Consider the following 25,993-nt stretch of genomic DNA (forward strand, 5'->3'; position numbering starts at 1 on the left):
CTATTAGATCTAATTTACTACTTGAAGAGCCCTTAGTTATGAAGAATGTTGAAGAAAAAATTGCATGAAGTTATCCAAATTAATTGAAGAATACTGAAACTCTGACATACTCAGAATTTTTCTAATATTTTTTCCCCTTTCAGTGTTCTTCTTATAAGTGTATTAGTTAGAAAACAATTCAAGTGGGAAATTGTTGGTGCAGTTGAGAGCTTAGCTATTCATATTTTTGTCTGGCTTAGATAGATCTCTGCCTGAGGAAAGCAAAACAGCCTACACATTCATCTCATACCTTTGTAGTATTCTCCCTGGCACATTTGTAAAGCTACTTTCTGTCAGCTTTCTGTAAGCACATGACTTGTTGATCAGTCTTTCACATTTATAACAATAAAGAAAAAGCCCCAAATGGGAAGATGCCTTATGCACAGGGAAAAAAATAAATTTTTAATAATAAATACGAAAATGGTATTCAAGTTTTATTTCATAGTTATTTCTCATATTTGATTTTGTGTTTTAGGACCTAAGAGATCTTCTTTGGGATATCTGTGATAACCGAAGGGAAGAAGCAGAGCAGGAACGTACTGATGTCATGAATGATGGCTGGTTACCAGATCATAGGGGGATTGCAGTGAACCATTTTTTATCACTTATGCAGGTATGGATCTACTAATGAGTCTGCAGTGGGTGAGGACAATGACTCAGGTTTGGAGGGCTTAAGTAAGCCACAGAGCAATTTCATATGGTTGGATCCAAATAAGTGAGAAATGGAGAATTAGATAAGCAAATGTTCATGCCTCCTCTGAATTTATCTAGAAAGCTAAAAGATGAAACATAGACATTCATACATTTAACTGTTTGGCAAGCAGAGAAGGTTAAGAAAAACACTACTGTTTTAGTCCAAGCCTTCAAGCTTTTAGTTTGTAGTGTATAGTGTTATTTTTGCAGTTTTATCAGTCCAGCTAATCATCTAAGTTTTGTAACATGTACGTCAGAGCTGTTTATCCTTCTGTGGTTGTATTGACATCTACTCTTAATTTACACATTCCGTCATTCAGTGTAGACCCACTTGCTGTTAAGGTTGCCCTGTGTTTTCCGTATCACAAAATTATTGTAACTTTACCAATGTGGCTTGAAATTTTACTTACAGACTGAAAAAAAATAAAAATTGCAAGGAATGGTTTTGACTACGTGATGTCATTTGTTGCTCTTAAGAAAACCTGTTCCAATATGTCCCACCTTTCACATATCTAACATAAAGTTTTCAAGAGACCATCATCAATTAGTTGGTTCTCCCCCACCCACATGAAGTCCTTCCTCTCATTCAGCCTGATGTGGATTACTTCAGGTCCTGAAGTAAAGTAAGAATTCCCTGTGGCTGCTGTTCTAGGTGCATAAATTCAGGTTAAAGCTGAACTGAACTGGAACAGACCAGTCTAGACTAGGCAGACTTTTCTGTAAACTCAGTGACCATTGCGTGAAAGTTTTGGCAATTTTAAAGAAGACAATGAAAACAATACTTAAACACATGCCATATGAAGCTACTTTAGCTGAAAAATCAGACCTAAGCATCTTAGGGTGGGCCTCCTGCCTTTTAATTCTCAGTGTTATTTTTAATAAACAAGGGAACCACTCTCTTATCTCATGAGTGTTGTGGTAATTTAAGTAATATTTCTGAAGTACTCAGTTGCTAGCGTAAGGAAATTATTAACTATTTCATAAGAGTCTAAATAATGCCCTAAATAAAGACTGAAGGCCACCAACTTAAGTCAAAATATATAACTGCAGACTAAACCATATTCTTTCTGTAATTACAATATTTATAGGACCAAGTATTTAAAAATGTGTCTTGAATTATGCATAGGGGAGCTAAAAGTAATATTGTTGAGCTTAAATCTTTTATTTTTCTACCTTTATATTCTTATACACTTTTTCAATCCTCATTCTCTTGTAGCAGAATTTCATGGGCATATATGATGTGGTCCAGAGTAAATTCACTATGACTCTGATTTGATCTGGCTGTGTGGATATGCAGACTAACCATTTAAAATTACAAATATATGTATTAAACATATAGAAATTTAATAAAGAAAAATGCAAATGCAAACATTTTTAATTTCTTTGCTTAGTATATACTACCTAAAATAAAGGAGCTATTAATGCTAAAATGACAGAACTAAAAGTCTAATAACCAAATCTTTACGTTATGGCTTTGCTTGAACAACAGCCCAAAATAGGCTGCTTTGGTGCTGAGCTCTCCATCTGTGGGTTTTTCTGTGGGAAGTTACATATATTCCCCAGGTGTCTTTTGTTAGTGTGTGAACACACAGATTTTTATAAATGCCGTTTATCAGATTTCTTTCCACCTTTCTGTGTACACACAATTATACTAGAAGATATTTTCTCCTTAATTTATGGATAAGTGCTGGTTTACACCACAAAGGTTTTATCCTTCGTTTTGTGAATGTGGTTTTGTGCATTTTCCCATGAATATTTAGCACTGGTTTGTCAGTTAGAAGCTAACGCCATACTGTATCAATAAATCAAAACCTGACAGGTGTGAAATGTTTTTTGAATCCTCTTCCAAGATGATTCATTTAAAGATCTTCAAGACACTTAGGTGTGTAAAGTCTGCTGATTTCTTTAGTCCAGAAAAACTCTACTGCTTTTAAAATTTTCTCCATCCTTTAACCCTTTGTATGTTATGCTATTAAGAATTTTATTTCTTTTGAACAAAAAGATCTATATAATTTATTGATGTTAGCGTACTTACTACTATAGAAATATATACAGAAAAATATGTTTTAATTATACTGAATGCACCAAACATTATTTTTGTAAATATTTTTTTCCTGTTCCAGCCAGCAACTAAGAGTTTTATTAATCCTTAAAACTACCAGTGTGAAGACATTATAGATGCAAATAGAAGTATTTTGAATGCACTATAAATTTTCAGATAGGGTTGTGTTTGTTGCTCTCCCTCACACTCTTAAGATTTAGAATCGCTTCTGCTATTGTGTATTTAAAATTGTAACAGAAATCTGCTGTGTTTTGAATTGCAGTATTTCTATCCTTTTTTTTTTTTGAGGTTGAAGTGGATCGTTTTCAAGATACAAAGAGACTTCTTCATGATTATTATAGAGCAATGGAAGGGAAAATCCCAACAGAGTACAGTCAAGATTTTACTAGGATACCATTGCTAGATATTATGGATTTAGAGCAAAAGGAAGATCAAAATGACTCAACAAGGTAGAAATACATTATTAAATTATACAAATATCAACAAATATATTGCACTGATAGTTTTGTGGGTTTATGGGGAAATATATGCGTGTGTATTATAAAGGACAGGAAATAAGAATTTTTAAGTAGGGATTATTGTAAATTCATGAACCTTGAATCATCCTGCATGTTTAGTTTATGGATTTTTAAAAGCTGCCTTAGAAAGAGATCTGGTGTAGAAAATTTTTCTACTTCCTCTGTGTTGCTGATAATTTTCAGCATAATCTTCCCATAAGTAAGTTAAGTATTATTACAGAACTTTAAAAGGTTTTAAAATAGCTAGTTAAATGGGTTATGTAATAAAAAATATAAATCAAAGGAGTCTTCAAAGATGCACGCTATATTAGAAGTTAAAGCCATACCCTCAAATAATTTCACAATACAAAAAATGCTGTCAATAATGACGCCTGCTTTTTTTTGTCGATAATGAAACCTGCTTTTTAAAAATACTTGCAGTTCATTTAGAAACTGATTAATGAGGCTGTACTTCTAGCCCATGTGGAATATATCACAGATCAGACAATCTTTTGGCATAGTTTTATCCATCTATTACTGTTCCTTAATTTCTGTAGTTAAACTAGACAGTTTTCTTGTCATCCACATATTTAACTACTTTTGGTCATAAGGAAATTCATCCCTTTTCTGTTGGTATGGCAAATTTTGAAAATAGCATTCTCATTCTCTTAGCATATTCTCCAATGTTATAAATTAACACTTTTTTAATAAAGGGGATGTGAGTAATGGCTTATATTTAATTTTTAAGGATTCCCCTAGTTTCTTGGAAAGTGCCTGTACCAGAAGTACATATTACTAAGTCAAAAACCAAGGGATCTCTGCATAAGAGTGCTAAGGATGATAACTCTGAAAATGACGTGACTACTGTTGGAAAAGATGAATGTCTTATTACTGATACATGGCAAACAGCAGCAACAACAGTATCGAATATGGTAGGAATGTTTTTACATTTTACATGTATTTACTGAAGTATTTCTACATCAGACCCTGAAAGCCTCCCATTCAGTAGGCAGCCTAAACACACAGCCTTACTCGCTGTATATCTCAATTTCAAGCCTCTTGCTCCACCACTGATATTTCCATTAAATATGTTTGTGTTTCTGCGAGGAAAATGTTGTAATTGAGTATTATCAGCACCTCTATTTATAACTGGCCCAACCATTCCATTACTGAAATATTTTGAATGTTGACTTTATATGTCTGCTTCTTCCATGATAAATTCTCCTGTTATCCCTCAATAGAAGCATGAGAAGAGGGACAAGTTTTATTCTGTGATGCAGTGTTTGCTCAAACCTTTCACAACTTCAAAGGCCATGGTTACATTGGTTTTTATATATAGCTAAAAGTAAATTAAGTTGGCTTTTCAAATAGTTGGTTCCTAGGTTCACTTTTTCTTTCCTCTCTCTTTGATCATTTTAAAGTAAGCAAATATCTGCACCCTTACAGGGTAACTGTAGTCTTGCTTTGAATACTGTTGAATCTTACATTTCTCACTTTTTCCTAAAGTACAGGTAATGAGTTACAAGAATTAAAACCATTTTCTCTGTCTTGCATTTTTGCTGTAGAATTTTATATTTGGTTCGTCAAAAATTAATCAATTTAATTAGGTAGTATGTTCAGTTCTCGACCCCTCACTGCAAGACAGAAACTGAGATGCTGGAGCGGGTCCATAGAAGGGCAATGAAGCTGGTGAAGGGTTTGGAGCACAAGCCTGGTGGGGAATGACTGGGGGAACTGGGACTGTTTAGTCTGGAGAAAAGAAGACTTAAGAGGTCTTTATCACCTCAAAGGAGGATGGAGTGAGGAGGTGTCTTGTCTCTTCTTCCATGTAACAAGAGATAGGACAAGAGGTAATGGCCTCAAGTTGCACCATGGGAGGTTTAAATTGGATATTAGGAAAAATTTCTTCACTGAGATGGTAGTCAGGAATTGGAACAGGCTTCCAAGGGAAATAGTGGGATCACTGTCCCTGGAAGTGCTCAGAAACTGTGTACAGGAGCCCCTTAGTGACATGGTTTAGTGGTGGCCTTTACAGTCCTGGAGTAGAGATTGGAGTTGATGATCTTAAAGGTCTTCTTCAACCTAGCTGATTCTATGATTCTGTGATTCTATGATATCTCCTTTGTTTTATTTAAGTACTTTCAGAAAGTATCGGCTATTTAAATCAGTACTTGCACAGTGTTAATACTATGTACTTTACTATGTGTGACTATGGTGTCAAGGTAACAGCTGAAATACAGTTTAGAGAAACCGAAGAAGAAGAAGATCAGAAGCTAAATCTGAAATCTTCAAAGCCATCAAGCAAAGCTTCCAAAGATTCTAAAAAGCAATCTCCAAAAAAACCTCCTAAGAAGAAAGGTATTTGAAATGCAGAACTTGTTTTAGCAGTGCTTGAAATTGCTGAAATGTAAATATATGACTAATACAGAAAAAAAGACAGCTAAGGTGTTTCTTTTGGATTTAATTTGTCTTTTGAAATGTTCAATGAATGTGACATATCAATGTGAAAATCTGATAGTGATAAAGCACTATGGAGGCTTTTGAAAGACAATTGCATTTATTTAATCATATTAATGATTATTATGTTGATTTCTATGTGTGTGGAGGCTTTTGAAAGACAATTGCATTTATTTAATCATATTAATGATTATTATGTGATTACTATGTGCAAATTATGATTATTATGTGCAAATAAGTATTCTAAATAGAACCTAGAAAGTAAAGATTAATTTTTTTCTATGTGCTGTTTTGGAATTGAATAGTTAGAAATAGTTCATCAAATTATATAAAATTCCATTAAATTCTGTCTACTTTCCAGCCATAAGTCAGATATTAAAAGTACAGGAATAGAATGCATAAATTATCCAGTACCTCAGGGTATTCTGAAATTAATTTGTCAGCCATATAGTTGCATGGATCTGTCAATGTCCATCATTATTATATGTAACTGTAACATACTGTAAATAATGCAAAATCTAATGGCATATATAGTCCTAAACCCCAGGCTCCCATAGGGGTAAATCTTGCTCATAGGCCTGGTGAGAATCTGTCCAAACAGGTGAGAATACAAAACTAATCTGCAAAAGAGAAATAGACCTTAAAAACCTATCTCTTTAACCTACCAATCCAGGCCATCTGCTGGAAGGAATTCTGGCATGTGATGCTGTTTATATATTTTTTCGTAAGTAATTCCTTAAGCATGTACTGCTTTAAGTAACTTCCTCTTTCCACAATATGTCATAGCTCCAGCAGGAAGCAAGGCTAGTAGCCTATGCCTAAGCCTTGGACTTTTTGTAGACATTCTACACAGCAAAAGAGGGGCTTAAACCCTGTGGATGTGAGCGAAGCCTGAAATTCAGGGACTTAATTTCCAAGTCAGAAAGCTGCAACTGAGAGTTATTATGCATAAAGCAGTTTTTTGGCTTCTTTTTTCTTTGAAAGGCATTTGATTCAGTGCTCTCTGGTTGATTCTCTTCATAATAGGGTGAACAGGTATAGCCACGTGGATGCCTAATGTGTGGCCCACAGGAATCCTAATGTGTGCTTCGCATCTCAATCCATCCAAGAGAGTGTCAGATTTTCAAATATCTAGAAAAACTTTGTAATAAAAAACCAGCAGCTATCACCTAGTGTATGCTAAGTGGTTAGGTTGTGGTTTGTGGGTTGCTTCTTGGAACTATATTTTTTGTTCAGACCTAGATGCCTTACAGTTCTTTCACAAACCTATAAAGTGAAAGAACTGCAACTAGAACTCAGCTGTGCATTCTTCATGGTAGAAGATGAAGTATCAACTGATGTATTTGTAATTAAAGTATTGATTTTGGTTTCATGACAAACACAGTATTACAATGGTCCTCCTGTAACAGAAGAGTTGCTTAGGATACAGATAGGCTAGTAACTGCATGATATGAATTATCACACGTGATTTTATCACTTTGAGATTTGACCATTTGCTTTATGTTGACCTTCTGTATCACGTAGATTTTGGGTTTTTTTTCCTTTTTTTATGTAACATTTCCATCTATTCCTCTTTTAGGACAAAGCAGGTCCACATATCTGAATATTTTTGATTAACAGTCAAAGTATTGTGACTGCAGAATTTCATGCAATCTTTGAAAAGTTGATAAAATACCTTTACAATGTCTATTCATAGATGTGTAGTTAAGCTGCAAAAGCAGCTAACGGAATGATTTAGAAAAACATGAAATAACATACCTCTTTTTTTTCCCCTGATATGATATTTTTAAAATAGCTTTATTATTTTCACTGATTTGATGGCAGCCAATGACATTTACAATCATAGTATTTTTACTACGGTTTGCTAAACATGAATTTGCTCCAGAAGGAACAGCTCTCAATCAGAAGAGATTTATTTATATGCTGGTTGTGATAAATCAGTAGATTTTAGGATCAAAGAGGACCTTCTGACTATCTAGGATCGCAACAGAGGCACACCTGCTCATTCATGATTTTCTATTTAAAAATACATTTTAGGATGTAGTTTAACCAATTTTAATATGATTGTATGTGCTGAAGTAATTTTATGTAGTATTAATCTGAGCATATCTTGCAAATATCAATTACAATTGAAGAAATCTAAAAGTGTTATTTTGACATAAGAGACCTGAGTAATCGTTTTTGTATTCTCATGAATGGTCACATCAAGTAAGTTGGAAAGTGCCATTTTTCATTTAAAACAATATGCTGACTTGTAAGTGTCTGTGTTTGGATACACAAACTTATTACCAAAGTCCATAGACTGTGGAGGTCTGTTTTCCTGCAGGGCTATCTTCTACTGCATCTGTGGATGAAGACAGTACAGTTTCTATAAACCCAGAAGAGTTAAAGCAACAAGAACTGGCACTTAAAATAAAGCAAGAATATTTAAGTGCCTTGAAACAGGAGGGTATGTTACTGTTTGGTTACTTAGATCGGAGAGTGATTGTTATTCCTAATTCAGGTAATGTCATAGTCAAAGCTAGCTAGAAACTCTAGGCAAAATGGATAGATAAGTGATAAAAAAGGGAGAGAAAGGAGTGCCTGAAGAAATCATGATTTTATTTTTTTTTTTAGATGGTAGTCATCAATGATTATGTATTAAATATATTTAAAATAAGAATGTTGTTGTCTTTTGCTTGATTTGATTTAATTTAATTTAATTTTCCATGATTAAGCAAGTATTCCTCCTGAGAGAGTAAGTTTCACATTAGTGGTTAGCCATTCTTCAGTATTCGACTGAGTTGAATTTGGTATTTGAAATGTTTTGATCTGGGAAAGAATTTGATGGTAATTATATATTTGTTAATGCTCTTCTCACTGATTCCCTCTTCCTCAAGTGGCATGAGATTCAAGAAACAAGACTCCGCTTTTGTTTATTCTTCCAAACTCCTTTTCAAACAGTCCCTTCAAAAAACTTCATACTATTCAGTCCTTCTATCTCTTTGTCCATCTTATTGAATAACTTCCAATCTAGTCAATTTCAGCAAAAAGTAGATATCTGAAGCAGAAAAGTCCCAGACTGAAAATGGGTTGATTTTTCTTTTTTTTTTTGACATGTGTTTAGACTAGAACAAAGAGACCTCTTTCTCACTAAAGAGAAGATAAAACGTAACTGTTAGAGATTCTGTTTGTCAAGAGTTGGCAAGCCCCTCATCATGCATTTACCCTCATGACAGGCTAACTTTTGCATAGTACCTACTATGAAAATTAGAAGGCAAACTTCACTTAATAAACAAAACACATATTCATAAGGCTTCTTTAGGTCTACACCACACCAAATGCTTGTACACCTACCACTTTCAACATGGTTTAATCCAAAAGCATTTTAGGAATAAATAATCTTAAGATTTTAGGATACTGAGGAGAGGAATGATAGTAACTTTGAGGATCTTAATAGTATGAAGATAAATCCTAGTGTGTCATTGACACATTTTATTTTCTTGAGTTTGCTTCATTTTCATCTTGTATTTAACAAAAAAGCCAAGATAAGAACTGAAGGAATATGTTGTGATAAATCATAACTGCGCGGACACATAGCTGGAACATTTGAGGATCATAGTTTCATTTACAACTATGGTAACTGGATTCTTGAGCTTTTGGTTATCCAGATACACAGAGACTAGCAAGTCACTAGCTGTGGACAGTTGCTAAGTATTTAATGTTGATTTCATATTCCTTTTACTTTGTTACTGTTAAAAGAGAAGCTTTATGAGTGTGCAATACCTGCTTCTGAAGATGTAGGAAGACAAAAATTGTTGTACACTTACATTTGTACCATACTGATAACAGCTACTAAAAGAAAATACAGAGAAGTCACAAATAAGGCAGCCTCGTATTAAAGGAAAGTGACTAGACAGGCACAGAGCATCTTCTGGTTGCTAAGAAGCTTTACTTTTTGCCATCAAATAACCCTATTTGAGATCCAAATCCATTCTATATTTAAAATTTTGAACTACTGCTATTTCTTGCTTAAAACTGAAAGTGTATACAATTGCATTCTACTGTGAACTGAAAAATACTACTAAAAGCACATGCCTTATATTTTTCAGAGTTCATCCTTCTACACTGGTTGCAAAAAGAGTTTCAGCCCCAAACCTAAGTATTTTGAAAACTTAGCAGCATATAGAATAAGGATCATAATATAAATATTTTACAGTCAAGAACTTTGAACTTACTGTACCTATTACCATATAACAATTCTGTAAAAGATTCTGAAGTATAGGAAGTTAAATACAAAGAAGCCTCATGTTGAATCTGAATTTTCTTTCAGGATTGAAAATGATCTCTAGCTACTCATATTCTTTTCTTACTTTTATTTTGTAAGGCTTTGAATGTCTTCCAGTTCCTGTTCCATGTTCACTCAATACATTACCTTAGCTGCCTTTCCATCCAGTTGGCATCCTTTTCACTTTGGACGTTGCTGACTTGTTTACATTTCTTATCCTTTTATCTCCTTCTTTTTAAGTATTAGCCTTTTAGAAACAGCTTTTTTTTTTTTTGCTTCTTTTTTTGCTTTTTTTTCTCAGTTCTTCCTATTCTGAAAACTAAAATTAATGAAATTCTTAATGGTTTTGAAAGTTACATGTAAATACTCTATGCATAACTTCGGTAGAGGTGGAGTATTTTCTTAGTGCTTACTAATGAAACTCGTTTCTAACTTGAATTTTAGGTATAGGATAGTTATATGTGAGAAGCTTGGAACAAAACCAGTAAGGTTCATTTTAAAGGGCTAGAATTTGGAAACAAGAAAGCAAACTTTTATTGTGACTACCATACCTAATGATTTAGATGTGTTTTCTTTAAAACTTATCCATAACAGTTTACTCACACATGCATCATTAATCTTCTAGGTCTGTTGCTGTTTAGGGTTAATTTAGTTCGATGTTACTGCCTACTTAAACATCCTCTGTACCTCTGTATTAGTTTCATTAAGGTATTTGTTATTTTGTGAATTCTGATACTTATAGAAGACAGACTTTTGTAAAATACATGGTGCAGTATGTATGACTGAAAAATAATTCAAGAATATGATTAATTAAATAAGTAGCTTGCTGCCCAAAGACAGGTCAACATGTTAAACTGTAGGTGCTTCATACTGAGAATTTTTGTCAAATTTTATAAATAGTAATTATTATGACATTCCTGTTTGAACAGAAGCAGCCGTAAAATTTCGACTAGAACTTATAAAAGAAAAAGCTTTAGCATTTGTGGAAGAGCTAACAATGAAAGCTGAAGAGGCTTATAAAGATATGGAAGAGTGGCTTGGATCCAGGTTTTTGGCAGAAATGTCCAGGTAATGTATAGCTAATTTTAAACAGGAACCTCTTTTTCAAACAAGACTATGCTAGTAAAGATAGTTGTTTATATAAACCTGGAAAAAAATGTATAAAATAATAATTTAATGTAATGAACTGAAAATTAATTTTATCTTAAATACCTGAATGGTAATAATTAATTTCTTGAATGATAAGAAGGTTCTGCTGGCAACAGTAGAGATAATTATCAGTTTTGCTGGTTTTGTAGTCTACAGATCTAACAGATTTATGAGCATCAGCAATCAACCACTTATTGCATTTAGCAGAAGCCACTGTCTCATTCTAGTGACATTTCTTCACCACTTCAGATTGTGGCGTTATTTTCTTTCCTGTGCTTTACATATTCTTGAAAATTCCACTTACTGTTATTATCACCGTGTATAATATTTCTCAAAATTATTTCAAGGTCCACTAAAAAAAAGTAAATAAAATGTGCTTGTGACTACCATATTTAGGCCACCTGGCATAGAACAACCTATCCATATAATTAAAAGATTTTATTCTCCAAAAGAAAGAGGTCATTTTGCCTTTTGGAAAATCTTTCTTGCCTGTAATAACTTTTGAAGCATACCTGGGACAGTGCTAGTTGATCCATGTCAGGGCCAGCCAAAGACAAGAGACATGAAATGTAGGATGTGAAGGCTCTAACAGTCAGTAGCTCAACAAGGGTGCACCTCTGCCTTCCAGGCAGTTTTATTTGCTCTCTTGACAGCAACCACTACAAAAGACACAATATTTACAGAACAGCATGTCCTTTGTCCTGACACCCCAGGCCAAACCTGTGTCTAGTTAAACATTATAGAAAGCTGACATCTTTCCTTATATAAATTGTACTCATTACATTTGAAACAGGAGTTCATATGCTTCTCCACAGAGCTACTTTAGGAAGTGCTTTGTACATCTAGGATTTAGGAGCAGAGCAGAAGATAAGGCATTGAAATTAGACAAAGGGTGATTATAGATACAACATATGTGCTCAGGCCCTCCAAAATTTATGAAGAAAGTCTCATCTTTTCCTATTTTTCTATCAGGTTTCTTCTATGGTTTATTTTTCCCTTATATAAATTTCTAACCACAGTCAAAAGATTTGTTGTTGCCAGGGGAGAACTATACTTCATAATGATTTTGCTGCGTACAGAATTCACACAGAGAATTTGTAATTCTTACTTCAGGAAAGTTTTCAAAGTGTAAACTCAGTAAAATTCGAACCTATGTTACTGTCTATTAAAAGTACTCACTGTTTTCTACATTTACACTTTCACAGTGTTGAAAAGCTGGTTGAGGTTGCGCGACATCACATTGAGAGTTCTAGCAAAATTCAGTATGAAATTATTTTAGAAGAAACAGATTTCTTCATCAGCAATGATGTAAAAGTGTTTCCTGACCCTGTTCCTTCACCACACGTTCCACATATGGAGACCTCTGGAAGTACTACTCTGACTATGTCACAACTTACTGCACTTCATAAGCAGTTTCTACAAGTGGCACCTAAAGGTAAGAAAAAAATTTCCTTTTCATTTCTGAACAACTGTTAGTTTTCTACTTAAAATTTAAAATAATTCCTGGGAGCTACTAAACATTACTTACCAATATTGTTAAAGATTCTGCTATGTATAAAAGTAAAGTTATAGCGCAGAATATTGAAAATGTGAAATACTAGACTACTTAAAAGCTTTTAATGTCTTTGCTATGGGGTTTATATCCTCAAGACCGAATACCTTATTTTGCTCAAACTGGTGCCTCTGTAATATGTTTTTAGGAGTGGTATGTACTGTTCTTACTTTGCTTAGACATGACAGTCTTTACCTTAATAATTCATAGATCAGTGAACACTGAAACGATATTATTTTAAAAGAAATTAATATTTTTATGGAACTATTAAATAGAGTCTAGTATAACTATAACAATTGCATTCTTTAAGTCAATGTGTACCAGTTGTTTTGGGTGACTTGCAAGATACATATTTTTTTCTCTTTGCATGTGTATCTGTTTGTGTGCCTACCCTCAAATTCTGGGAACCTTGGTCTTAGGATGCTTGAAAATATTTTCTTGCAAAACTTATATCTACTGTATAAATGCTACAAAATAATTTAGATAAGGCAGTTTTAAACTGAGATGGAAAGTTGTTAAACATATTTGCAGAGGGTTTAATTTCTACCAATGTTTCATATTTTAATTATAATTTTAGTATGATTGTCATCAAGATTGTGAAATACAATGTGTAAATATGTACTTTTGGATCCAACTCATCCAGTTTAATGAGGCCACAGAGGCACAATGAAGTTGAATTTAATTCTTTATTCAAAAATTATTTTCATGTATAATTATGCAGCAATTCCAATTACATTTTAAGCATGATTTTCCTTTAGAGATGCATGTCATGTTATCTATAGATAATATTTCATATATAATGACATGTGAAACTAAAATCTATACATTTGTAATCATTAGAGGTGAAGCACAGATATGTTTGACTGTCATTCTGCTTAAAAGGTTTTCTTTTGCTTTTAAGTAATTTGTTCATCAAGATACTGAAAACTAAAAAAATATTGTCTAATACAGACGCTAGTGTTCTTGACATATTAAAGGCAGAACAACTCTTTTCCTTGTACTTTTGTAATAATTGGCAAGAAATCAAATGAAATCTTTACTTTTATACAATATTGTCGTTTTGATAATACCATATTCTCTAAAATGGCACAAGATGACTTGCACAACTGTCCAGAAAGGTAAATATCTTGACTTAATAGTCACCAGGCAGTAGAAGAAAGCTGTTGCATGTTCTCTGGGTCAATGGTAAGAAATTACTTTTTAAAATGGGTCCCAAAAAGCATGCTGAGTTAGGATGGGAAGCACAGGCTGCACAAGTCACCTTTAAAATGCTTTCTTCCTTTCTCTCACACACTTTAAGACCACGTAAATTATGTACCAGATTTCCTAAGGCAATTACTCCCTTTATTTATACAGCCTCTGCAGCAAGAGTGGTTTTCTCTCCTAAAACATCAGAAAAAAACATTCACATCCTTCTGTCTCCCCTTGTTGAGGAGAATGCTCAACGGAAATTGCGGACATCCTTAGTAGTTAGCCTCTTACTGAATAACAGAAGGAAAACCACTAAAGTATGGCCATACTGACAATGAAACTGGACAGGAGCTCTAGAGGAGACACAAACTTATCCCTATCTTGGTTAACCTCTAAAGGGATCTAGATATGCTGCCAAACATCTTAGTCTTCTAATTCTTACTCCTGAGAGTATGCTCACTCCTCTGAGCATTCATGTCAGAAATCCACACAAATGAGCCTGTGAGCCATAGAGTATAGGGCAAATCTGAACAGAATGAATCTACCAATCTTCTGTGCTATGAAAATAGCAAAATTCCTAAGGTTGTTCTGAAAATGGAATATTAAGCTTATTTTCTATGACATTATGGAGATTCCATAAAGAAGAATTTTATCTAGCAGTCCAAGAAATAAAAGAGTAACAAAGGAGAAAATATGTTGGAAGAAATAAACATATGAACAGTTTTCTCACAGGATATTTGGTAAATGTCAAAAGGATGTGTTTTCATGATGTGCTTAAAAAATTGCCAAAATTAAAGTAAAAAGTGGTAGTGTTAATGTACTTACAAATTGTTTGGTATTTACCAAAGATATCTTACAGAAATTGTGAACAGTTTTGTGTTTCCTAGGAATTTAAAGTGTTAAAGAACTGCTGGTTCACCACGGACAACTTTATTCTATCCTGCACACTTGGTTCTTCATGGAAGCACATCACATTACTCACCATTCTAAGCACCAATGGACAAAAAAATACAGCCTGTGCTGGACCTTCCTACGTACTGACACAGTCTTTCATTTGATAAGGAAATATTTTAATTATTCTTTTTTTATTCCAAGTGCCATTTCCTAAACTCAGTATTTGGGAGTATTTTCATTCACAAATGCAGTATTTGTTAATTTCACTAACTCCTTTGATAAGTTTGTTAACAGTGCTTTAAAATATTGGCTCAGGAGTGTGCTGCTTTTTTATTGAAAGAACTGTCTCAGGTCTAAAAAGAAGCTGCTAACACTTTTTTTTCCTTCTTTTCTCTTCTACAGTGTCTTTGGATATGTTCTGTTCTTATCAACAAGATTAAACTAACCATCCATTAGATTTCATCCTCTTTGATTCCCTTTAACATTATTCTTCCTATCATTACATATATTATCAGTATAATTAGCACTTATTTGGAATGGCCTATTTTTCTTCTAAAGTTGCTCCAGAGAATGCAGTTTTGGTAATGTTTTGTATTAGCAAACAGATCAAGATTCTATCCGAGACCTTTCTTCTCCATCTTGTGACTCAATTACACAAGAGAATTTTAAATTTTATTCATTTTTTTACAGTCATCATCTTCATGAACTATTCCAGTTTGAATTATAGAACTGATTGTCCAATAGAAATAAACTCCAGTTAGGTTTAAAAACTTCAACATCAAATATACAAAAAATATTTCAAGTTAAACATAGAGGACAGCCTATGCCCAAACTATGTTGCTATTTTCATATCTTAGGCTTGTTAACTAAGTTTTTCTGGGTTGCTAGATTTGGAATATGCTTGATAGGCTATTAAAGAGTTCACCTAATTCAGCTGAAATATTACCTTTTAGTAAAGTATTTTGTTGAGTGGAATATTCAGAATTACATTCTGACCTTGAGCGATGTCTATGGATTATGCTTTCTCTTCACAGGCATTTTTGTAGAAAGAATTCAAGACCTTATAGTAGCAGTCCTCATGTTCTGACTTTGATGTGAATAGAGTGAAGTCCATATGTGAGCGTAGAAATACGTTCATCATCTCTAACTTCACTTTTCTAAGACTATATTCCCTTCTAATGTGCTTTTTCCAAACTTGAAAGTAACCAAGGTTAATTTTGTAGACAGAAGAAGTGTCTTTTGCTAGACAAACAATATAGATAGAAAATGCCTCAGCTTGGGGGATATAAAGCCCTTAATCAGAGATGCAGAATAGATACAATATCTCTTCCCACAGATAATAGAAAATTTGGTAATTCCACTGATTTAGTTTTAGTTACACCTCCTATTTTATCTCTTACTAAATCATGTATGTTATTTAATTTCAGAAATCTCTATTTGCCTATAGTATTTAAAAATCTATGTATCCAATTGCCTTTATGAAACATATTTCACATGTTTGTATATGTTTTTGTGCATTTTACTGTATATATATCCAAGAATTAAGATTTCAGTGGAGGAACTCCTCATTGCATCTGTGCAGAAGCAACCATACCTTTTTCTGTGTAATTCTAAATTTAAAATCCACAATCTTGCTAATTAGTAAATATTGGTGATATAACAGAATCAGTAATAATTGGTAAATAAATAAAGTGAAATAAAGTGAAATAAAGTGAAAGTCACCTGTAAACGATGATGAGTGTCTCAGTATCTTGGAGGGAATGAATCATATTTTTGAGACTCCTGTCTTTTTTATCTAAGGACAGAAGTATCTCATATTAATAGCTCTTAAGCTACTAAATTAGATTAATATAATTCAGCCTCATGGATTCTTTCACTCATTCATCCCTTACAGTGTTGCTGTAAGGTGCATAACTTGCATAGATCATCATCCGGTAAGGTGAATAACTTGCATAGATCATCATCCAATCTTCAAGTCAGGAATTGCTGTGGATTTATTTTTCCCAGTGAAAATTGAGGGGAATAGGAATGTTTAAATGTCTTTGTAAAGAAAAGGAGATAAAACGGCAAAATAACTATCTCTAGTACAGGTTTACAATTGCCTCATATTTTGTCATAGAATCATAGAACCATAGAATAGTTAGGGTTGGAAAGGACCTTAAGATCACCCAGTTCCAACCGCCCTGCCATGGGCAGGGACACCTCACACTAAACCATGCCACCCAAGGCTCTGTCCAACCTGGCCTTGAGCTCCGCCAGGGATGGAGCACTCCCAACTTCCCTGGGCAGCCCATTCCAGTACCTCACCACCTTCACAGTAAAGAACTTATTCCTTATATCCAATCTAAACCTCCTCTGTTTAAGTTTTAACACATTACCCCTTGTCCTATTACTACAGTCCCTCATGAAGAGTCCCTCCCCAGCATCCCTGTAGGCCCCCTTCAGATACTGGAAGGCTGCTATGAGGTCTCCACGCAGCCTTGTCTTCTCCAGGCTGAACAACCCCAACTTTCTCAGCCTGTCTTCATACGGGAGGTGCTCCAGCCCCTGATCATCCTCGTGGCCCTCCTCTGGAATTGTTCCAACAGTTCCATGTCCTTTTTTATGTTGAGGACACCAGAACTGCACACAATACTCCCAGTGAGATCTCACGAGAGCAGAGTAGAGGGGCAGGATCACCTCCTTCGACCTTCTGGTCACTCTCCTTTTAGAATCATAGAATCATAAACTAATTAGGGGTGGAAAGGACCTGAAGATCAGCAAGTTCCAATTCCCCTGCCAGGGGCAGGAACACCTCACACTAAACCATATCATCCAAGGTTCTGTCCAACCTGGCCTTGAACACTGCCAGGGATGGAGCATTCACAACTTCCCTGGGCAACCCATTCCAGTGCCTCACCACATTTGATGCAACGGTTGGCTTTCTGGGCTGCGAGCACACACTGAAGATGGCTCATGTTAAGTTTCTGATTGATCAACATCCGAAAGTCCTTCTCTGCAGGGCTGTTCTGAATCTCTTCTCTGCCTGTCTGTCATCTGTGTAAATTTATAATCTGAATCTTTATTCCAGTTCCTTGATTTAGGGAATTTTTTTTTCATACAGTGCCTGCTGACTGGTTTATCATTAAGAAATAGCGTCTTTTGTATATCTGTGCCTTATAACTGAAGTATGTTGATTGCTTTTTTATCCTTGTGTCCCTTTAGATGTCACAGTCCTTGTTCACAGGGTATACGTCTAGTGTATGCTTATGCTGCTGTCATTCTTAAATGCAGTTTTTTGAATGTTAAGTTTTCTGTTTTCAGTTTCAGTAGTGTTCCCGATCTTAATTACTTCATTAAGGTGCTTTGGGCTTTTTTTGGTATTTATTTATTATGTTTCTGCACTGCTTATGGAAACATAAGTGCTCGTCGATGTCACCTTGTGTATCACTGAATGATACCTTAAAAAAAAAAAAGAAAAAGAAAACCAATTCTACTTTGTATAGCTTTTTCTACATTAGTTTTCCTTTTGATTTCACTGATGACAAACTTTTATGTGAAAAAGAGATCTCTTCAGAAGTAGTGCAGGCTGGCTTCCTTTTGTATTCTGTGTTCTTTCACTCATGCCATTGCAACAAATCACACCTTTTCCTCCTTCTAGTCCATCCCTTGTTTCTTTCCATGTTAGTCTCATTTAAAAAAAGAAACAAAAACAAACAAAAAAAGCAACCCTCCACCCCCCAACAAAACAAAACATAACAAAAACACCAAACCAAACCAAAAAAACCTCATGTCATCTTACGTCTGTGTTTTGCCTGAACAGCTAGGGTGCACTGGATGCTGTGTGTGGTCTGGAACTGAGATTAGGCTGATTTATGCATGTTGGCCATAGAGTGGATAAAAGCTGGTTATCTCCCTGTTTTTTCCTCAGCATGAGTGTTATAAGGAACTTTCTCCTGTATCTTGGAACAGATCTGAAAGCAATTTGTAAGACCTTTGTAACTCTAGGCTACTGACAAACTTGGTTCAAATTTGCCATTCTAAAATTATCAGTGAGGGAGAACTAGCAGACAGAAAAATTGATGTAGAGATACACAGGCAACACAACTGCATAACCTTAATTACTTATGCAAGCATGGCAAGAGAATACTTGAGAGAGGATTTGTAATGAGTATAATCATAGTTTAGATGGGTTAAAGAGATGATCTGATGATTCATGGCTCTTAGCTATGTATTTACTGTTTTCACACACTAAAAGATATGATGTCTTTCTAAAGGTGCATACAACTGATCACTTATTTTATACATTTTTACACACAATGTCCCAAACGTCTTTTTCTAAGGTTTAAATCTTTGTGTTTTGAAATGAAAAAATTCAAAACTTGAAAAAGGTGGTATCATTGGAGGTCCATTTTACACAGAATCACATGCCTGACAGTGGCTTACAGAATCTGCTCCAGTCCCCATTTTTCTAATCAACAGCAAATTTCTACTGGTGTTCATACACCTCAAGAAGCAGTGATCACTACAGAGGTGTTACACTGATTTTTTTTTTTTCCCTTTCACCCTCTGACTTCTGCAGTTGCAGATCCATTAATTTTATCCCTCCACTCACCTTTTTTCACCTTCTCTTGCAGTTTTCTGGGTGCCTGATATTACAGAAGATTTTAATCTTTACAATATATTAAGAATGTGTTCGACACTGTCCCACACAACATCCTTGTCTCTAAATTGGGGACGCATCAGTTTGATAGGTGGGCCACTCTGTGGATAAAGAACTGGCTGGATGGCTGCATGCAAAGAATTGTGGTCAATGGCTCAATGTCCGGTTAGAGACCAGTAATGAGTGGTGTCCCTCAGAGATTGGTGTTGGGACCGGTCTTGTTCAATATCTTTGTTGGTGACATAGACAGTGGGATTGAGTGTGCCCTCAGCAAGTTTGCCGATGACACCAAGCTGTGTGGTTCAGTTGATACACTGGAGGGAAAGAATGCCATCCAAAGGGACCTTGACACACTTGTAAGGTGGACTGATGCCAACCGTATGAAGTTTAACCATGGCAAGTGCAAGGTCCTACACCTGGGTTGGAGCAATCCCAGGCACAGCTACAGGTTGGGCAGAGAAGAGATTCAGAGCAGCCCAAGGAGAAGGACTTGATGAGAAAATGAACGTGAACTGGCTTTAGTGTGCGCTTAGAGCCCAGAAAGCCAACCGTATTCTGGGCTACATCAAAAGAAGTGTGACTAGCAGGTCGAAGGAGGTGATCCTGCCCCTCTACTCTGCTCTTGTGAGACCTCACTTGGAGTATTGTGTGCAGTTCTGGTGTCCTCAACATAAAAAGGACATGGAACTGTAGGAGCAAGTCCAGAGGAGGCCCATGAAGATGATGAGGGGACTTGAGCACCTCCCGTATGAAGAAAGGCTGAGAAAGTTGGGGCTGTTCAGCCTGGAGAAGAGAAGGCTGCATGGAGACCTCATAGCAGCCTTCCAGTATCTGAAGGGGGCCTATAAGGATGCTGGGGATGGACTCTTCTTTAGGGACTGTAGTGACAGGACAAGGGGTAATGTGTTAAAACTTAAACAGGGGAGGTTTAGATTGGATATAAGGAAGAAATTCTTTACTGTTAGGGTGGTGAGGTACTGGAATGGGTTGCCCAGGGAGGTTGTGAATGCTCCATCCCTGGTAGTGTTCAAGGCCAGGTTGGACGAAGCCTTGAGTGGAATGGTTTAGTGTGAGGTGTCACTGTCCATAGCAGGGGGATTGGAACTAGCTGATCTTAAGGTCCTTTCCAACCCTAACTATGCTACGATTCTATGATTCTAAGAATGCTGCTTCTCTCTTTTTGGTCCTGGTTATGGTACTTGGGCATTTGTCAGGAAAAGCCTCTGTAGTCTAGTTGTTTCTGCTCTCCATGTGAATCACAGCTGCTACCTCAAATTTAAAGTTGTTTAGAAGAATCTCTCATAGTGGAGATGTGTTTAAACTGCACATTCCTAACTTTTTTTAATAATGGCCTTTCAGGATGTTCAGAATAGAATGGGGCAGGCAAACTGCCATTTGTATGACAAAGGGAACAAATAGTTCTCGCATTGTCTAATGCATATATGAAAATTTACCCCTTTTGTAAAATTGAGTGTGGTATAAATACTCTCTTTCTTAAGACCTTTTAATGCATCAGAAATTACATTTGTTTCGGTGATTAGGTGAACGTAACTATTAATTTTGTCCTTTCATGTATGCATTGCAAGAAGGAGGGGTGTGAGTCAGATTGTTTTTAGGTCATTTGCTCAGTGCTTTTCTTCTGCTGTTTCCCTATTAATAGATTTCTTGTTGTATTGCCTTAGTCCTGCATGGAATTTATCTTAATTATTTGACTGCTTTCTTTGCAAAGTATATTTTATGGCAACAGTAAACAAAAAGAACCATCAAATTACTTTCAAAAGTAGAAAATTCACTAGCTCTAGGGATAGAATTTTCAAAAAAGTCAGCTTATGGCATTTACTCCTACAAAATACAAGAATGACCATCTTGAGAACAATTTGTGAAATTAATGTTGAGAAAAATCTCAATACTTGGAGAATGTTTAAAATTTTAAGAACAAAATGTGGAACTTCTCAAAACATTAATAAAGTCATTCTGTGGATATATATGCAAAATAATTCTGTGGATATATATATATACATATATATTTTAAGAAAAGCCAGTCAGCTACATATGCCATAGAACATCTTAACACATTTTGTGACACGTATAGGATTATGTATTTATGGACTTGCTCCAAGTTAACTTTTCTGTTAATATCAGGTGTTGTGGGCATTGTAACAGGTTTGTGACTTCTGTAATATGTTCTGCAGGCATCCTGCCTGAAAGACCATTCTGAATTCTACCCTGTCACTCTGTTCTCCTCTGTTTCTAAAATGGTATTGATGCTGCTGCACTTTACTGATTGCATATTCTGACAAACTTCTGGTAGTAGAAAGGAAATTGGAACCAAAACTGACCACTTATAAGGGTCCTAGTAGCCTCCAAGTGATTTAAGAGTAGATCTCAGACTTCCCTGATCGCTTGCTGTTTATTTCAAGTCACAGTCTAGTCCCAGATTAACAGAATAAATGTGGATGAAAAAAGAAAACAAACAAAAAAAGATTGGTAATTTATTAAGTAATTTTATATTTAGTTGTTTCTTTTTAAATTATAGCCATCAAAGCACTGAAGCAATTCAAAAGAAAGAGTAATTCTTCTAGCAAGAGAGAAGCTGATGACAGAGGGAAAGAGAAGAAAGATTTGGAACATCAGAGAACAAAGAGGAATCGCCAGTTTCCAAAAATATGGCTAACAAAATACTCCTGGTTAAAATACGATGGTGAAAGGGGAATAATGTTTTGTGCACCATGTCGTAAGCATAATGTAGATTTGGAAGAAAACATTCATAATTTTTGTTCTGGCACTGATGATTTTAAGCTTGAATTTATAAATACACACCAGAGTAGTGAAGCTCATGCCTGGGCTACCTGCATGGAAGCTGCCAGTACTGCTTCACCACATATAGCTTCTGCTGAGCAGATGTTGAAGAGCATGAACTCCATAACATTAGGCAGAGTAGAAAATATTTTTAGAACATGCCATGCTATTGCTAAATCTGGTCGTCCCTTTACAGACCTTGACTGGATGTGCAAACTAGATGATATGAAAGGAGTGGATATTGGTTCTGTATTTAGAAATGACAAGTCAGCAAGAATGTTTATACATTTTATTGCTGAAGTGGAAAGAAGAGCTTTGAAAGAGAAATTGGAGAAATGTAAATTTTTTTCTGTTATTAGTGATGGAATCACAGACAGTATACTCAAAATGGCTGCAGTTGTCTATGTGCGCTTTGCACATGAGGGAAAAGTCCATTGCCAGATTGTTGGGGTACAACCTGTTCAGAAAACTGATGCTTCAACCATAAAAAATGCAATTGAGCAAACATTGCAAATCAATCTTCAGCTCAGCCTGGCAAGCCAAGACTGGTCAAGAAAATTAGTTGGGTTTGGAAGTGATGGGACAGGTGTCATGGTAGGAGAAAACAGTGGGGTAGCTAAACTTCTGAGGGAAATTCAGCCTTGTATACTGTCTCTGCGTTGTTTTGCTCACCACCTAAATCTGGCTTACAAAGAAGTACTGAAAAATGTGCAGCTGTACAACATCTTAATCAGCCTCTTGAGAAATATGTATTATTTTTATCATAACTCACCACTAAATAAGAATAATCTGAAAGCCACATATGAAGCCATGAAGTTACGCCCAGCTGTTCCTTCTCGTATTGGAGGCTCCCAGTGGCTTCCTCGTCTACAAAGAGCTCTACAGATTCTCCTGAAAGGTTATCCTGCAATTGTTCTACATCTGAATAAGGTAAATTATTTAATATTTGGATGTAACTTAAGGAAAAATTAATTGCTATAGCTAATTTTGGTCCACATACCTGATATTTTCTTTTTCTGTATTGATTTCCAGATTGAAAGAGATTCAACAGCCTCAAACCAGTAGAAAGTCAAAGGTCTTTTGCACCTCCTTCTGAAAATGGAGATAGTCAAGTTTTCTCACTTCTTGTTGGATGTCATCAATGTCCTCAACATTCTGTTATGTGTTATGCTGGATCACAGCTCCTCCATTGCAGATATATTTGCAACCGTACAGTTAACATTGGAAACACTCCACATGTACGAAACAAGGTCTGGCATTTCTAACTGAACCATGATCTGTTAGAATATAATAAAAGAGTATTACATATTGGTTTGCATTCTGTATCTTTCAGAGCTGGTCCAAAGGAATGCCTGATGGAGACTATTCAGCCCTTTCATGGTTATCAGCTTATTGGAAATGGAAATATTTCAGCAGTACGAACCAAAGTACTACGTGGTCTGGTGAAGAGGCTACGTGACTGTTTTTGTGACGCAAGTCAAGATGTTCTGAGAGCAACTACTATTGGAAGTTTTAAACTGTGGCCTAGCAAAATGAAACAAGGTGTAGAACCGTGAGAGTGGCTATTTGAAGTGCCTTCTAAACTTCTTAAAAGCATAAAAACATTTTTGTTTTGCCTCTGTTACAGAATTTGGTGAAAAGGAAGTGTCTGTCTTGATTAAACATTATGAAGTCATACTAGAAGCTGCCAGTGTGGAAACAGGTGAAGTAGAAACTGAATGGAGCATGCTGAAATCAGAACTGTATAACAGGTAAGAAAAAAACTAAATTTGTGTCTGTTTACTCAAAAGGATTATCGAAATATATTTAATGATAGTTAATTATATTTCTCACCATGCTTTTTAGATTTCAGAACATCCAGAACTTGACATGGGATTCCGTGAACTCAGATTATTCAAAGAAATATCCCAACATCCTGATGCTGGTAGATTTGATCCTAACTCTGCCGGCAAGCTCAGCTGAAACAGAGAGAGGCTTTAGTCAAATGAAACTCAGCATGATGCATTTACACTCTAAACTAAGGTCTGAAAATGTGACGGATCTTATGATAATTCAGATGAACTCTCCAGATATCAAAAAGTTTGATCCCCAGAAAGCTATTCATTTGTGGAATGCTACTTGGCAAAGAAATAGAAGACAACAGGAAGGTGACAAATGATGACAAATCGAAGACCTGATTACTCCTCTTGAGTTTGATTTGCAGACTCTCTTGTTTATTTCACAGTCTTCTTGTGACATATATGGACACTTTAACTGAATACTTTGCATGGCTAATGAGTGTAAAATTAGTATTTTTGTTCATAATGTATTATTATGTGAAAATATGGCTTTTCTTTATGTTCACTGCGGAATCACCAGCAGGTGTTTGCATTTATCCTTCTATAAACTGAATACAATGGAAAAATAATGGAGTACCTTGTTACCTTGGCAACATTTGGACAGTGGGATGATGGTCCAACTTCTGTCTAACTGATCCTAACTTCTATCTGATTGTTTATTGCGTTTAGCTGAGTCATAATGCATTATAACCACTGGGTTAACTGTCATCTCAGACTTCAGTAGTTCAACAAGGGCCATTGACTCTGAAACCCCAGATATTCTCTTCATAAATGTGTGAAAAATCGGTGCCTTATTTCTGTTAAATGACTGCCTGACCTCTGTAGCCTATGAAGTTTGGGTCATACCTTCTCTCCGTATCTGTATGTGTTGCTACTTTTTACTTGCTTGTGGATATAGTTTTAACATGACCTTTCACAGATTTTTGTCAGACTTGTTCTGCAGAAGGAAGTCCTTTTCTGCAGATCCATTTTGCATTGGTGATTATTTATTGCACATATTGGTCTTCCTTTAGCAAATACTCTTACAGGCAAAATATGACTAATATACTTCACAACTTCAGCCACTTTTTTTCCCTGTAAAAATGTTTGTAAGGGTTACAATAAGAATGCTCTATCTTAGTTTTTAATCTAGGAGCTGAGAATGAGAATTGTTCAGAGGAGTATCTGATTTCATAATTTTACATGTTCTAAATGCAACTTCCTACTTTATAATTTCCAATCAATGTAAAGCACACCAGCAGAATGTATTTCCACCATCAAGGAAAAAACATTGACTATATCAAAAGATAGCTAAAGTGAAATCATTCTTAGTTCTTCCAGCAGTGGTGAGGATGAAATAGGAATAATCTGAGAGAAATTTGAAGGTGAATGACCTCACATTATTACTTTCAATATAAAACATGTCTAGTAATTGCAGAAGACATGCTATGCATATATATGTAGTCTTTTTCTGTGTGTCTTGCATGTATATTTGTGCTATTTCTAGGTCTGAACATTATGTCAGAGGTAGTTTTGAATTAATCCCTTCTTAAAGGATGTTAGTCCATTCAAGTAGAATTAATCTGTAGGGATAGGAAAAAGAGATCAATAGTGTGAGTTATATGCTTGTTTATAGATAACAAAAGGTGTTTAATTCCGTTTCACCTAATAAGTGACAGAATATGTGTTGTACGGGATACTCTATTAGGTATGTGGCATTGCCACTTCTAAGGTTTTTCTCTTTAATCACATAATACCAAGTTTTTCCTCTCAAAGTTTTCAAACTGGAAGATTTTAACTATAATGAGATTAGAAGAAGTTTGAAATATGTCTCCAGAATGTCCCAACAGCAGAAGACAAAAGATAAAGTAACAAACAAAAGTATGTTTAGAATCTATAACACTGAAGTTGCTTCCATGATGCATGGGGGCAGC

At 35.4% G+C, this 25,993-nt stretch overlaps 1 protein-coding gene across 1 annotated transcript in view; it reads left to right on the top strand.

Moving 5' to 3' along the window:
- Positions 1-25,505, top strand: part of SPEF2 (sperm flagellar 2) — a 65,844-nt gene extending 40,339 nt beyond the window's left edge. Inside the window, 12 exon segments of the mRNA XM_031051584.2 lie at positions 515-652; positions 3,083-3,243; positions 4,040-4,223; positions 5,514-5,649; positions 8,075-8,197; positions 10,945-11,083; positions 12,370-12,599; positions 21,980-23,172; positions 23,275-23,492; positions 23,576-23,784; positions 23,870-23,993; positions 24,088-25,505. Coding sequence (XP_030907444.2) covers positions 515-652; positions 3,083-3,243; positions 4,040-4,223; positions 5,514-5,649; positions 8,075-8,197; positions 10,945-11,083; positions 12,370-12,599; positions 21,980-23,172; positions 23,275-23,492; positions 23,576-23,784; positions 23,870-23,993; positions 24,088-24,400 — 3,168 coding nt within the window. The 3' untranslated portion in view covers positions 24,401-25,505.
- The last annotated feature ends 488 nt before the right edge of the window (positions 25,506-25,993 follow it).

Source organism: Melopsittacus undulatus, chromosome Z (assembly GCF_012275295.1).
Source record: "Melopsittacus undulatus isolate bMelUnd1 chromosome Z, bMelUnd1.mat.Z, whole genome shotgun sequence".
Classification (NCBI taxonomy): domain Eukaryota; kingdom Metazoa; phylum Chordata; class Aves; order Psittaciformes; family Psittaculidae; genus Melopsittacus; species Melopsittacus undulatus.